This window comes from Perissodus microlepis, chromosome 10 (genome assembly GCF_051167445.1).
Source record: "Perissodus microlepis isolate ML-2025 ecotype Zambia chromosome 10, ASM5116744v1, whole genome shotgun sequence".
Lineage (NCBI taxonomy): Eukaryota > Metazoa > Chordata > Actinopteri > Cichliformes > Cichlidae > Perissodus > Perissodus microlepis.
In genome coordinates, this window is record NC_140470.1 from 21345189 (window position 1) to 21360336 (window position 15148).

Consider the following 15148-nt stretch of genomic DNA (forward strand, 5'->3'; position numbering starts at 1 on the left):
AGTTACTAATTTAAAGTAACTTACCCAACACTGGTAAACATACACCACTTCATTAGGTACATCTGTTCATTTACTTGCGGATACTAATATCTAATCAACTAATCACATGGAAATGCAGTGCTTTTAGCCATATAGACATGATCAAGATGACCTGCTGAAGTTCAAACTGAGCATCATAATGGGGAAGAAAGGTGATTTAAAATATTCCCAGTACGAGTATTTCAGAAACTGTTGTTCTACTGGGATTTTCCTACAAAGCCATGTCTTGGGTTTACAGAGAAAGGTCTGAACAAGTAAAAAAAAAATATCCAATGAACAGCAGTTCTCTGTAAGAAAATGCCTTGTTAACACTAGAGGTCAAAGGAGAATGTCCAGACAGCCTAAATTTGGTGTAAAAAATATGAAAGCATGGATCCATCCTGCCTCGTATTAATGTTTTAGCCTGCTGGTGGTATAATGGTGTAGTAAGCGCATGGCCCACTAGAGGACGCCATGCCCTCCTCACAAAGCATGTTTTTGACTGTATCAGTGGCCTGCTGGAGGTCACTTGGTAGGGCTCTGACAGTGCTCATCCTGTTCTTCCTTGCTCAACGGAGCGGATACCGGCCCTGTTGATGGGTTAAGAATGGCCTTCTGTTCTAGGATATACAGCAAACCTGACAGTGACAACTGATGTGCCATCCTGGTAGAGTTGGACTACCTCGGCCACTTCTACGGGGTCGGTCAAAAACTAGCAGCCCTCTCCTACTTAACTGACCATATCAATATTCAAGAAGTTTAAATGGCTTGAGGTTATATTCTGCTTAAAAAGTGTTTAATTTTTTGGAGCAGTGTATTGTGCAAGGTTGCAGGATGTTTGTAGAGTGTTTGCAAAACTACATTTAAAATAAACCTTATTTTCTTTCTGAAAACTGGATGTAGGATATGCAATAACTACTGTATTCAAGACAAAAAAAAAAAACTTTTCAGCTATAAGTCATTTTATTTTTTTAAATTTTTGCTTCTTTTTGGTGACGTGGTAACAACAGCAGCACCCAAAAAGGTGATTTGTTGCACCAGCATTCACTTTTAAGTAAAAAAAACAAAACAAAACAACAAAACCCCTCCCAAAACAAAAAAATTCAAGGCTACCAGAGAACAATAGACATACCAGTGCTTTTGAATGAGAAAAGCTCAACAAAGAAATACTGCATGACAGTAACTTGTTGTATATAGTTCAAACATACGGTACAAGTAAACTCAACAAAAACTCCCTGCTTCCACTTAAACGAAATAACATTATAATCCGAAGTTACAATTGTTTGTGGTGATGGTGGTGGGGGAGCACAATTTTGTCATGTACAACTCTGAACAATCCGTGTTAACTACCAGTGCCTCTGTATGTATACTTACGCTCAGACATACTGTAGTTTACATTTTCAATAATCTCGTATGTATAATTCTCCCCTGAACAGCTATTTTGCTTACAAATTTTTCATATCTGACATTCATAGTTTACATTTGCTCTGAAAATGCTGAAGTCATCTTTAACAATACAGCCCACCAAAGCAGCACAGAGAGAAAAGCAGTTTCCATCCTACGCTCACAACCTTTATGTCATTAAGTAGTCCATTCAGTATTACTATTATGCAATATTTTTTGTATTCAAACAAAATGAGAAATGGCATGCTGAGGAGGCTGGTTGATGCGTAGTGTTGATTAGAGATGCTGTCGTCTGTGTCTTTGAGAGAGGTTACTCGGTCATCAAGAACAATCTCAGAGGAAGGACAGAACTCTGTTTCAGGAGGAAAGTAAAACTCAGGGGCTGCAGTGGAAACAGTTAGTCAATGTCCATTTCAGGGAGATTTTTCTCTGGCGTTTTTGTCTGCTGTTCCGTGCCCGCGGGCGTCGTTTTGTCCAGGTTGCACGATTGGCTCTCTGTTCCCTCCTGTCCGTTAACCGGCCCATTCTCCGTCTTCTCCTCATTAGGAGGCTCCACCTTGGGTTTGGGCTTGGGTTTAGACAACACTGGGTTGCAGGATGCATAAAGCTCCTAAAGAGTAAAAAGATACACATGCTAAGAACATGACATCACAGTTTTTAAACTTAAATTCTTCAGCTCATATCACAATGACAAATTACTTCAAACTGCTAGGCAGCTACTACAAGACTGTTGAGTGTCGTTTTGGGTTTTTGTGAAATCTTCAGATGCTCTTAGGCCGTCAGTATAAGGAAAACAAAAGATAATGATGAATAATGATCTTAATGACTATTAAGGTAAAATAATAATAATAATAATTCATGTTTATTCTGTTAAGATTTTTTTAAGTTGATGTTACTTTCCTTTCCAAATAAAGAGGTTGTGATTTGCAGAAGTATACTGGATAATCTTTGCTAATATTTTCATATTTATATTACTGTCTACTAATTGTAGACAATGAGCCCTTAAAACCCTAAGGAAGCCCATAATGAAGCTCTCTTAAAGAGCATGCAAGTGGTGTGTGTGTGCTTTTAATGTCTACCTTAGTCTTGGCCTTGATTTCTGTAACTTTGACCACTGGGTCCACGGTGAGGTCCTGATTGTTCTGCTGGTTCATCTTGCTGTTCATCCAGACCATGGCATCGTTTACCTGCTTGTCCACCCTGGTCACCTCCAGCTCATCCAGATGATCATAGAGCTCATCCTGTTGGGGCACACAAAAGTAAATTTTACAAACGTCTGGGGATTCTTGAGCTTAGTCTGTGATACGTCTGACCTACAGCTGTTCTTAAAACTTTGTATAAAGAGCTCAACAACAAACCCTGGTTACCTTTGCCTTGTAAGCTTCAATTATCTTCATGTACATCTGGATTTGTCTCCCAAGCTCCTCAAACGCTTTCGGCCTCTCCTCAGCTTCCACGTATCTCTCGTGGATAGGCTGGCCAATTTTCTGTTAAAGCAACATCGTCAGTAAGGCCGATTTAGCAAAGTTATTCCAAATATCTGTATAGTGAACCACTTTTTTTTCCTCCCATAAAACTGTCCAGTCATACAATGAGTGCGTAGTTACCTTGAGTTCAGCCAGTTTGTCGATATAAACTTGCTTCTGTTGGTCTTCTCCATCTTCATACAGCCAGTTCTCTGTGTCCTCCAGTTTTAATGAGAACAAATCGCGATCCTGCATGTGAAGCAGTGAGGAAGATTCATGTTTAACATTAAACGCATGCATTTCATCTGAACTGAAGGTTTACACTTAGTTTAAATTGAACAGAATCCAAATGTTACAGAGACGATCAGTGTATGATGACGTGTCCGGTGTGTACTCACTGCTTCATTCACAAACTTCTCCAGGATGCCGTGGAGTTTGTCCCTCATGTCGTACACGTACTCCTCCACGTTGTTCTTTGCATCATTCCTCTCCTTTTCCAGCTTATCCTGCATGATCATCTTACCCTGGAGGAGTCACAGTAAAGTCTACATTAGTTTAACTACTTTACTTAGTTAAGTGTGCACCAAAAAACAAAAAACACCTGAGGATGAAGCAAGACAACATTTACAATTTCAGGTATATTCCTGATGTCACACATGTCAAAAGAAAAAGAAAAAAAAGGTGATATTATGGTTTGATTAACTGATTAATTATCAAATGATCAAGAGTTGTCAATTTTTAGGGGCTGTTAATGATAAAAGCCAAATCAGCTCCTCCCTTTTTCACACTGTTGGCTGCTTAATATGTCCGTTTCTATCTTTTGCTGCTTAGACAAATACAGGTAAACAGCTACACTATGGAGCCACTTCTTTAAATGTTAATGGTAACAAGGACAGCTTAACCCAGGGCCAGTGAGCCTCACTAGGCATTACTGCTTGAGACAACACTGTGCATGCACACCACACATTCCCTGTGATTTTTACAGCATTACCTCATTTTCCACAAACAAATTCAGTTCTTCTCCGGAAAGCTGCCAGTCCAAGCTGCTCTCTATGGGCAGCTCCAGTGTCTTCGTTTTTACTTTGGGCTTCTTGGCCTGAGGAGGCTGGTCATTCTTCTTCTCCTGCTGCTTGGCATCCTCTGTCGTTGTCTGTAATAGCAGAGATGAAACACGTTTTTCCCCCACCAGACAAATCAGCAGTATTTGACTTCAGCCTTTTTGAGTACTTGAACAGCTCCAACTTCAAACGTGCTTTTGTGTTTCGCCAGTTTCACAATTGTACCATCTGTATAATTTTATTGTGCTTTTTGTGATAGGTAAATTCTGGCCTGTATTGACTGTAAGTTTCTATATTGTTAGTTTATAATTTCTTCATGAGCCTATGGCTTTTATTTGTTATGTCAAAAGCAAAATTCCACATGATAAAGTATGGATGCATTTTTCGTTGTAAGTGAGAAGAACAATTATAGTTTTATGCTCTGGGAATGACGACACTTTTGGAAAGTGATGACACCTCAGACCTTCAGAGGGCCATTTGAGGTTTGCTTAAGAAGTTTTAGAAGTTAGTCTTTACAAATAGAGAAATTTATGTGTTTTTATGTTAAACAGCATGCTTCAAAAAAATAAAAAATAAATGAATGTTTTAAATTTTAAAAAAAAGTCAGTGGCAAATCATGTTTCTTAAAATAATAAGGAAAATAAAATGTATTGGATGTATTGGTTACCTGGTGCTGGGCGATATGGTTAAAAATTACAATAATGGTCATATCTTGCCAGACATATATTTCACAATAGACACTGCTGGAGTAATACATATCAAATTTTACATTAGCTCTGCCAAATACTTTTTCCCCAGTGGCAGAAATAAGCTTCCATAAGTATCCATGTACATATGTGTCAGTCTATTTTGGGTTATTTTTGTGTTAAACACTGTAAATTGTGTCTTTAGGGGAACAAGGTTTGTTGAAGAAAGTGAACTTCTTTTACATTTTAAAGACTTCGGGTTGCTGTATGCGTAGTACTTATACAGAGCAATCTAATTTTTCTTCTATATGAACGTATGTACCCATGTATGTACACATGTATGTATATATGCATGTATGGGCATTAGGGTATCCTTATCGCCCAGCACAAGGTTACCTCCATTTCTTCTGTCTCTGTTTTCTTGTCTCCGTTGTCTCCAGCCTGGAGTTTCTGATCCTCCTGGTCCACTTGCATTTTGCTCTGACACACGGTAACGAAAGAAAGAATATACATACAATTAAATTAAAACAACATGTGCTGTTCTGTTGCTGGTGTCATCTATTAAATCTGGGTTCAGCCCATTTTAAAATGGCAGTCCCCAGCAATTATTCAGATGTTCACGTCAAGGTTTTGGAAATGTTTGTGTCATGTGCACTCCTGTTCAAGACTTGCAATCAGTCTGTATGCAATAGTGTAGTCAGAAACCTTCATTGCTAAAGCTCTTAAAGCCATCTAAAGCTTGTCAAGACAAGATGCCTAAATAATACAGTAATGGGGTTGGGCTGGAACAAAGTTACTGACTGAAAGGCTTTCTCAGGCGCAACACAAACACAAAGCAAACATTTCTCCCGTCTCTTCCTTACTGATATACACATACCCTCTCCATGTCATTAGTGTCTAACAATCAGTGCAAAAGCACATAATACACACCTCCTCTTCCTTCACGATCTGGTCTGTTTCCATTGGCTCCTCTCCTTCAGCTGTTTTCACAACTTCAACCAACGAGGCGCTTGATACACTGAACACACCGTGAACATTCACCCGAACTTTTACCTTGACCTTTGCGCTCTCCCCTGATGCCTGAGGAACCACATTCTGGATCAGAAACTGGCCTGCGGAGTTAAAAGTTAGCACTGATGAAAATACCTGCGCATATATGAACAAATAAATAGAAACTCACAGAACTGCATCTAAATTTGAATGAAGTTGCTGTACCTATAGTGGCTTTAGGGTAAGGTAGCTCCTTGGGATTGTTGTAGTAGGCTTCAAGGCTGAATGGCTCTTTCCGATAGAAGGTCAGTACTTTAGAGAAAGGAGCTGCGTGGTTCTTTGGGAAAACCTCACAATCACTGCAAAAAAACACAGAAAGAGCAGGCGATTGAGACAAATATACAGGGACGGGACTTCAGAATGTAAACTCAATTTTCTGTTCATGTCATCGATGGTTTGAAACAAGCTGTGCTAGCTTACAGTTTTTATTCCAACAACGCAAGTGGTGAGAGAACTGACACGAAGCCTACCATTTGTCCTCTGAAGGTTTCCACCTACTCAACCACCCACCCACCTACCCACCAGCATGCACCAATCTGTTATTTGGCAACAGTTTATAAAACACATCTGAAGTCTTTATCAAACTCAAAGATCATTTATGAGAGGGTTTTAGGGCTTGAAACAGGATTTGGATGTTATTTAGCAAAGCGTGAATGAATCCAGAAAAGATTTTTGATACTGGATCTGCGTGGTACATGGGTGTGGGCAAGGTGTGGCAGAAAGTCATGAAGGGAGTCAACAGTACGAGTTCTGGCTAAGCTTCACACTTCAATATAATAGGAGCAATGTAAACAGGAGGACAATACATTCAAGTATTAAACCAGCTGCATTAAAGGGATGTTTGTGCTACTTTCTGTTAGATTCAAGCCTAAAGAGTACCTGAGTCCTTCCTCTGCAGCTGAATTCCACTTTAGGGAGATGGAGTAAGGGACAACATCTGTAATTGAGAACTCTCTCACTTTGAAAGCTGGTGACAAGATGGCACACTGAGGGAAAAAAAAAAAAACACAACAACAACAAAAACCAGAATTTTAAGGTTAAACTTTTGTGTTTTTCATTTTCAGGCCAAAAATAGTATTCAGTATCAGTATTTGTGAACTTTTTTGTTTTGTTTTTTTAAACTGTCACCAAATCTTTCACAGATCACAGCCTTCAGCGCTCCTCTCATAGGTCTCCCTCCTGGTATAACACAGCTGTTACTGTATGAGTCTGCTGCCTGAGTCACTGTGGGGATCAAAGTGTTTGCCATGTGACAGGCAAGCTGTACCTGCAGAGCACAGCCCCTGGCCACGGCCTCGTCTGCATTTAGGGTGGTGCTCAGCTCTTTGCCGAAGAATTTGCTGATCCGCTCTTTGATGGCAGGGATTCTGGTGGCGCCACCCACGATCTCAACTGCATATATATCCTCCTTTTTCAGCTCTGGATACAAAAAACAAGAGACAATTGCGAAACAAAGCAGGTTATTTAGGTTTACAAAGTAATACGTTTCATATTTGTTTCATTTTATTTTTAAAGTTGAAAAGTAATGATTAAAGGAAGGCTGACATGCTGCTATTGTCCAGGGGGAAGGGCTACCACAGCAAAGCACATGACTGAATGTGTGAGCGTGCACGTGCCTACAGGGATAGTCCAGCTGCTATTACAGTCTCATGTACTCACTGGCTTGTTCCATGACGCTGCGCAGGGGACCCTCGACTTTGGCCAGCAGCCCCGAACACATCTCCTCAAACTGGCCTCTGGGGACACATGATCATAAATTATTAATAGGTGCAGCCAACATGCACACTATGGAAAACTCCATTAATTTAAGAAACAACACTATTCCCTTTTTAAAATACTTGTGGTTACATGCTATATGCTGATCTTATTCTCTTATTTAATTTAACTTTACTTCTTACCTGTTTAGTTTACTGGAAACATCAATATCATTCATGAAGCACTCAATGTTGAGAGGGAGGTCAGAGGAGTTGGCACTCATCAGCTTCTTGAGCTTCTCGCACTCCTGGTAGAGCCGCACAAGTGCACGGGGCTTGGACCTCACATCCAGCTTGTACTTAGTTCCAAACTCCTCGCAGAAGTGGTTGACAAGGATATCGTCAAAGTCCTTGCCACCAAGGTCTGAGTCAAACGCAGTGGCCAGGATCTAACAGTAGAGAAGGTAAATATATTAGTAGTAGGTAGAAGCAAGTTTAGGTTTTGCCTCTGACGATTTTTGATCCCTCCTTATTTTTCAACAGCATAACCCAGAACACCAACTTCACTGATAGTCAGAAGTGTTCACCACTGACCATAAATGCTGTATTTTTTTTTTTACATTCATTTAATAGTCAGGCCTGTTTATTGACATCAGAATATCGTAAATATAAGATTTAAACAGAATCCACTTTAGTAAACTTGCTAACTCACATGAGCACTTTCAGTATTTATCCATCACTCACCTTGAGCTTTCCCTTATTGAAGGCACAAACTGACACCTGGTAACCAGAGTGGCCCAGGTCCACAAACACCACTATTCTGGGCTTCTCTTCTGGAGCTGGCAGGTCCTGCTTGTAGATTCCATATGCCAGAGTCACTGCAGCAATCAGACAGAAGCTTCAGGTTATTTTCTGCTCACCGCTGCATCCAGGAACTAATTAGTACTCCAAATTCCAGCTGCACTATGCTAAACTAAATCTGTTCGAACTAATAAAATTGTTACTGCAATGCTGCAAATGTATATAAATAAAATGTAGGGCAGGTTTAATGCTGTGCATCTATTTCCCTGTATCTTATGGTTAAGTTATAAACTAATGCAATAACCATTTTCAACGTGTTTCTGAGTAGTATGAGATTAAAGGCTCAACAACAACACAGCAGACTTAAAGATGATCTAGATGTTTCCATGTACCTGCAGTAGTCTCGTTCATCAGTCGTAAACAGTTGAGGCCAGCGATCTGAGCTGCGTCCACGACTGACAGTCTCTCTGCGTCAGTAAAATAGCTTGGTACCTAAGAGGAAAACAAAACAAAACAAAACATTACATTACACTATTCCATATTTAGGATCAATCTGGGCCCCTCAAAGGAATAAATCACCTATCTCACAAGATTCATAACCTCCCTGGATAAAATTACCAAGTTAGTTACTCAGGGTGCCAAAACAAAACAGCTCCTTGTGGAAAAGATCACAGGCTAAATTTAGCTATTGGTAACAGTACTAATAACATGCCATCCATCTCCAGAGCTGATGTAAACCTTAAGTTTAGGCTCAGTGAAAGCAAGGGCCTCAAAGTGTGAGCTCTGTAACATTACGTAACAGATCCTTATTCTGTGCTAAAGAAACACATGCTTCCCACTCTTCAGCTTCGAGGTACAAGAGACGAAATAAAGCTTTCAGACAAGACGTGTGCTGAAGTGCTCAGGGCTCAAAATGTGACAAGAGCAGGTGGCAAAGCATTTCTACACCTTGCAGGCAGCTGTCAGCCTGCATATTTTACCTGAGCTGGTAGAAAATTCAACAGGATGACATTAATCGCTGGCTGTCAAATGACAGGATGTAAATCTAATGCAGTGTTCTATTCAGGTACAGTACACAAAGTCACTTTATGGCAACTTAAAGCTTCATCATGCAACGTCACTTTCACCAAATAAACAAACAACTCCTAAGACATTTAAAGCTACCTCCATAAGATCTGTTGTTACAAACTTAAGCCTGAAAAACCATCTATTGAGACCAGGATAACCAGGTGGATTAATAAAAGACCTATCCAATCCTATTTAACACGTCTCATAGAGCTTAAGTAGGGCTGTGCCACATTATATCATCCAAAATCTGGAAGTTTTAACATGATACAAAAGTATTATATGGGAAAATCATTGCTGTAGCAACGCCATGTGTTTAGGTCCTCTAGTGCAGACAACAATGAGACAAGCCCAGGAAAGTCTGACAGTAAAAGCCCCGTGTCAGCCTCTAATGATGATTTAGTACCTAAAAAGAAGGCGACTTCAACATCCTCTGACACACCACAATACTTTGCAAAATATGCAAGAAAACTGGTCCTGCAAAAGGTACTTGAGGAAGAAGTCATCATCACCAAAGCTACGAAGGAGCTGGTAATGTAGAACCCAAATGTAAACACGTGACTCAACCAGGCGCGCTGGCTGCACTCAGTGTGACAGGACGAGCAATCGGTGGATGCAGTTTACATGATGGAAAAGGAGGGCTATAAGCAGCTGGTTAAAATCCCTGAGCCAGGATGCAACTAATGCTTACCGAGATGACACAATCTACTACTGGTTTCTTGAGTGCACTTTCAGCAGTCTCCTTCAGTTTGGTCAGCAGCATGCCAGTTACTTGCTCAGTGCTGAATATCCTCTCTTCTTCCATGTACATCACCTAGAAATTGGTAATGAGGTAAAAGATTACTGTCAGGACAAATCATAGAGCTGTCCAGTAGAGTAAGATGTTTGCTGCAGTGTACACAAGACAATTTATGTTAATATTTCCATTAATAAGACAACTCATTAATTATTTAAATGGCTATCTCAGTTTCATTTAGGGTTTTTAAGCTGAGAAAAATATGCATATGTGATAAAATATGGAAAAGATGCAGATTGCAAAGCCTTGTGGTTTAACAGGCAAAACCAGGTTTATGTATTTTGATTTGATTTGATATTTCTTTTGCTCTTATTTATCCTGAGGACTGACATTAATCATCTCCACGGGGACTCTACAACATGCCGCTTTGTGCCTTTGCAGTGTGCCAAGCGAGGCATTGTCATTTATGCACTTGCAATAACTTTGGGTATTTCTGGAGTCTCACAGTCATCATCTGTTAGTGCCAGAAATGTGTACATTTTTCACATTTAGGCAGTCAGCAAAGCGTACGGTTCATATCACCAACACAATTATCATTTTGCCCATAGGATAATATTCCAAGAGACAAAATCCCTGCAGAAATAAATACAACATACTGAAAGTGTTTTTAGGATTAAATGGGAAGATGAAGTAGGAATGGTATGAATCAGAGCAAAAAGTATTACATGACGCACTTCTTAGAGCACAGCATGTAGTGAGTGGAGGATGCAACATAGTCAGAAATAAGCTGTTGTATCTACTGTGCTGTCTCTCAGTTAATTTTCTTTTAATGGTCTTTTTTTTTCTTTTGATCAATTATTTCCCATCAGCTAAGCTGAGGGCAGAAACCTGGTTAGAAAATACAGTCTTACTTTTATACCGGTGGCCCCAGAGGGCATCGGTGCCAGCTCGTACACCAAGTTAGACTTGGCCGACTGGATGTAAGGATCTGTGAACGCTCTGCCATGTAATCGCTTGAAGCTCTGCAGTGTGTTCTTATAGTTGGTCACCACCTGAATAAAAAAAAGAGAGACGAAACAGGAGGAAACAAAGCCAAGTATTAACCATCCATCCATCCATTCGCTTCCGCTTATCCTTTTCAGGGTCGCGGGGGGTGCTGGAGCCTATCCCAGCTGTCATAGGGCGAGAGGCGGGGTACACCCTGGACAGGTCGCCAGTCTGTCGCAGGGCCAACACACAGGGACAGATGACCATTCGCACTCACATTCACACCTAGTGGCAATTTGGATTATCCAATTAACCTATCCCCACAAGCTGCATGTCTTTGGACGGTGGGAGGAAGCCGGAGTACCTGGAGGGAACCCACGCAAACACGGGGAGAACATGCAAACTTCACACAGAAAGACCCCGGCCTGATGGTGGAATTGAACTCAGGACCTTCTTGCTGTGCGGCAACAGTGCTAACCACCATGCTGCCCAAGTATTAACCACTTTTTACATTTATATTGTAAATAATTCTCCCAAACATGACAGTATCGGTGACTGAATTTTTACCTGGCTCTTTGCAGCAGCTCCTATCGAACGATTTCGGGGTCCAAACGATACAAAAGACCTGGACACACACAAGTCAAAATGTTAAGCTACATTAATGACACAACTAGCAGAGCTTCACATGATAGTTCAGTGACCAATCTACACTGGTCACAATTTTTAACTAGTTGATCTCAGCACTTTTCTAAATAATCCTTGTTGAAACCTGGACTGAGGCTCCAGACTGGCTTGATTAAGTTTTGCGTTGTCTGTACTATATAAACACAGGCTGAAGTGGTGTGGTAAGTCCACTTAAATCACACAGGGCTTGCCTCTCATCACCATCTCTATCAAACACAGATGCTGATGACACAGAGTAAGCATTGCTATGAACACACAAGTGGAGTGTGGTGATGTCAACAATACAAGTCTCTGAGGAGAGTCACTCAGCGCATGCTGATCTTCAATCAAGAACAGGACAGGAAGTTGTATGGTAAATGGACTGGTTGTTATAAAGTTCTTTTCTATTTGAGCACTCAAAGGACTTTTTACAGTGGTGTTTGTGATGTTTATGATGTAGTAGAGAGTAAGTTCACAAAAACAGTTCAATATTTGTCAAAAAATGTCCAATATTCATAATTTTTCAAAATTTAATGCAACATATTTATGTGGGCAACAGACAAAACGTTGTACAAGTTACCAGGAAAGTATTTGTTTTCTTTTTACTCAGTAAGTATAAGCCTTTACAGAACAAAGTGTGTTACGAATATTCAACATGAAATTCTGTGTTTAAATTCTGAATGTGAATTTGTTGTATAATATATATATACACACCAAGAAACTGTGATGTATAATCTTTCTATTCACCAAATTATCTTATACATGATCTAGTTCTCTGACACATGTTTGCCTTGTAAATTTGAATAAAATTAAATAATTTTTAAAAAGTCCAGGTTGATTCACAATAAAGTATCTTCAGCAACTTAATGATGTATACATATTTCATATAACCATGACGTAAAACCCATTTTATATATATTATATTAAATTTAAAACTTTCTGACTAGTAGCTGCACATCTAAGCATAAACTGGGTAATGTTTATCTTTTTCTTTCCCTGTTTAATACAAACGTTATAAATAAATTACAATATAATAACTGGTCTTATTTCATTTTATTAATACTGGGAGGGAATTCTAAATTGTAATGATACATCTATAAATATACCAGTTAATCATTCAAAACCAGTGACAGTGTATAACATTCAATAACGCTTGTGTGCTTTATATTAACGTTGAACTCTTACAAAAGAAAAAATACTGTAAAGACTTTAAAAATCAGTCACGATGACTGAAATCTAACTAATGGAATTACAAAATGCGCCATGAACCCAAATAAGCAGAATTCAAATAATATTAAAAAACCTTTCTGATAACAATATGTTTTTCATGTAATAAATACTATATAACCTTACACCGTTTAAAACATGAAAGGCTAAAAGACATAAAAATTTGCTAGAATATTCCAACAAGAGACTGGCCGCTGTCGTCATCGTACAGAGCATAACGCAAGGCGTACAATTTGCCACACGGGGCACACCGGTTGGTCGGAGTTTACGCCTTGAAGACAAGTACAACTACTTAAAAACGACAGGTGGCAAACACCGCCCGGTCGTGTTTTAACCGGCGAAGCCACACCAATTCTCCAAACTGTCATTATCGTTAACAAAACTATGAGCTCAGCTAACTTGCTTAGCTCGCCGGAGCTTCATAATCGGTCTTAGAAGGCGGTGTGAGCCTTATGAGTTAATTTCTAGATGGTTCCATGCTCACCATAGACAGGCTGAGAAATGTATCACTAACTTACACGGAAAAGCAGTTCAATTTCCCAGCAATGAGCGCAAATGATCGTGAAGTTGCGTTCACGTGTATTACAGTGATACAGGTGAGACAACACTTATAAATGAAAACCTGTCCTGTGTAGCTATCCTTCACAAACTATAATAAGATTTTACTTGGTACTTACGGTGTACATCTGTCGCTGTACTCATTGGCGATTGTCTCGATTCCTCCAGCTCGGGCTACAGCTACATAGCAGCTTTGAAAGCCCAAGTCAAATCCCACCACTGACATCTTCAGCGATATGTGTCTCCTAGGTTTATCTTTGTATACAGTATGATTTCTGTAAAGAAAATAAACCTGTAAATAGATTTTAAAACATAAAAAAGATGCTCCAGTCAAGTGAAGTTGTTAAGCTGCTCTGTCTTAAATACTTCTACTCATAATCCACACCGCTGATTGTTGCCGGTGTCTCTGATGTGTGCAGGCAGGCTGCAGCGGCAAGGTCTGCTTTAACGTCTCGCCCGCAGACATCGCGAGATTTACAGGGTTCTAGCGCTCTCTGGACTTTTCCATATCCACGTGAAAGACAGTTCTCCAACAGTCGAGGTGTAGGGCGAAAGCTCCATAAATTTCTTCTTATCTAATAAAAAAAAATAACCTCCAAGTTTAAGGTTTACAGTAAGTGAAATCAACAAATGACTAGCTTGATGAATTCTGGAATCGAATCAGGGTGGGGAAACAAAAATAGACTGTGATGCAAAAAGTGATGAAGTCATTTTTTGTCCCCTTTTGTTTTTTTGTTTTTTTTGTTTTTTTTATTAGAAATAAAAAAAAATGTAAATGACCCAGCTCAGAGCGAAGTCGTGGGGAAAATAAGAAAATATAATAACATTAAACAAATTAATTATAAACAACTAAAGCATAGCAATTTTTAAAGTTGTTGTTACTGAAAAAGATTAGTTTTTAAATACGTTCTCCTTAGTAATTTTCATGATATAAAATTACCAATCATTATAAATAATTAGTATAAAATAGTAGCTGACATAACACTTTTTTGGTTTGGTTTGCAAAAACAAAATGTCATTTATTTAAGAATCTATGAAACAGAAGAGAGCTGATGACATGTAAACGCAGCTCTGACAAATCGTAAATGCAGGTGGGTGTGGTGACACTTGACTGCTGAAAGTGTGCACTGTGTTGGTGACAGATAACTGAATGCTTAACCTCAGTAACTGTTTCCACAGAAAGTGGGAATAAGAAGCTGGGGAGAAATATGATAAACAGAATGTTTATATGCCATTATATGCTGATTGTAAAACAAACATTATTATGTGAGGCACATTTTTTCCTTTAATGTAGTATAAATGAATCACATGTATCACAGTACTGCACTAAACTCTAATTCATTTATATTTTATTTGAAACATAGGAAATCAATGCACCAAGATATTGAAACATGTTCAAACCAAATGGAAATACAAGAAAAAACTGAGTTTATGAGTTTGTACACATATTTTCATAATGCTTTTGCTGTATTGGCAGTGCGTTTGGTATCACTGTCATGCTTTCCAGACTGTATTGCGTGGAGGATCAAACTCTGACTGTGCTTTTCTGCAGTCATAATTTATCAGTTTTAACAAGAACTCCAACACCATGAGATTTACATGATGGAGGGGATTCATATCTGCATTTTGTTTAACAGATTCTGCAGACACTCACAGTTGTACGTCTCTCCTGACCTCTTCTGCACAAACTGATGATGATTCGACTCACAAATTTCAAATTACACTGATTTTCAGA

The 15148-nt window shown here is 39.2% G+C and overlaps 1 protein-coding gene across 1 annotated transcript; it reads right to left on the bottom strand.

The window, feature by feature from the left end:
- Positions 1-962: 962 nt before the first annotated feature.
- hspa4a (heat shock protein family A (Hsp70) member 4a) lies at positions 963-13863 on the bottom strand. Its single transcript, XM_084940652.1, has 19 exons — positions 13533-13863; positions 11533-11590; positions 10890-11030; positions 9934-10056; positions 8570-8669; positions 8121-8254; positions 7581-7825; positions 7342-7418; positions 6950-7101; positions 6562-6668; positions 5848-5981; positions 5563-5744; positions 5029-5112; positions 3880-4038; positions 3287-3412; positions 3030-3137; positions 2790-2909; positions 2502-2663; positions 963-2032 (listed from the first exon to the last, which is right to left on the bottom strand). Exons 1-19 carry the CDS (start codon positions 13637-13639, stop codon positions 1820-1822), a joined length of 2532 nt encoding a protein of 843 aa, XP_084796778.1. The 5' UTR covers positions 13640-13863; the 3' UTR covers positions 963-1819.
- Positions 13864-15148: the final 1285 nt, after the last annotated feature.

Excerpts from the sequence above, each read along its gene's own strand:
- hspa4a (XM_084940652.1), bottom strand. The coding sequence starts at position 13,639 with ATGTCAGTGGTGGGATTTGACTTGGGCTTTCAAAGCTGCTATGTAGCT. Across the intron at positions 6,669-6,949 it reads CCAGGGGCTGTGCTCTGCAG|TGTGCCATCTTGTCACCAGC; the intron begins GTACAGCTTGCC and ends TTTTTCCCTCAG. Across the intron at positions 4,039-5,028 it reads CAGAGACAGAAGAAATGGAG|ACAACGACAGAGGATGCCAA; the intron begins GTAACCTTGTGC and ends CTGCTATTACAG.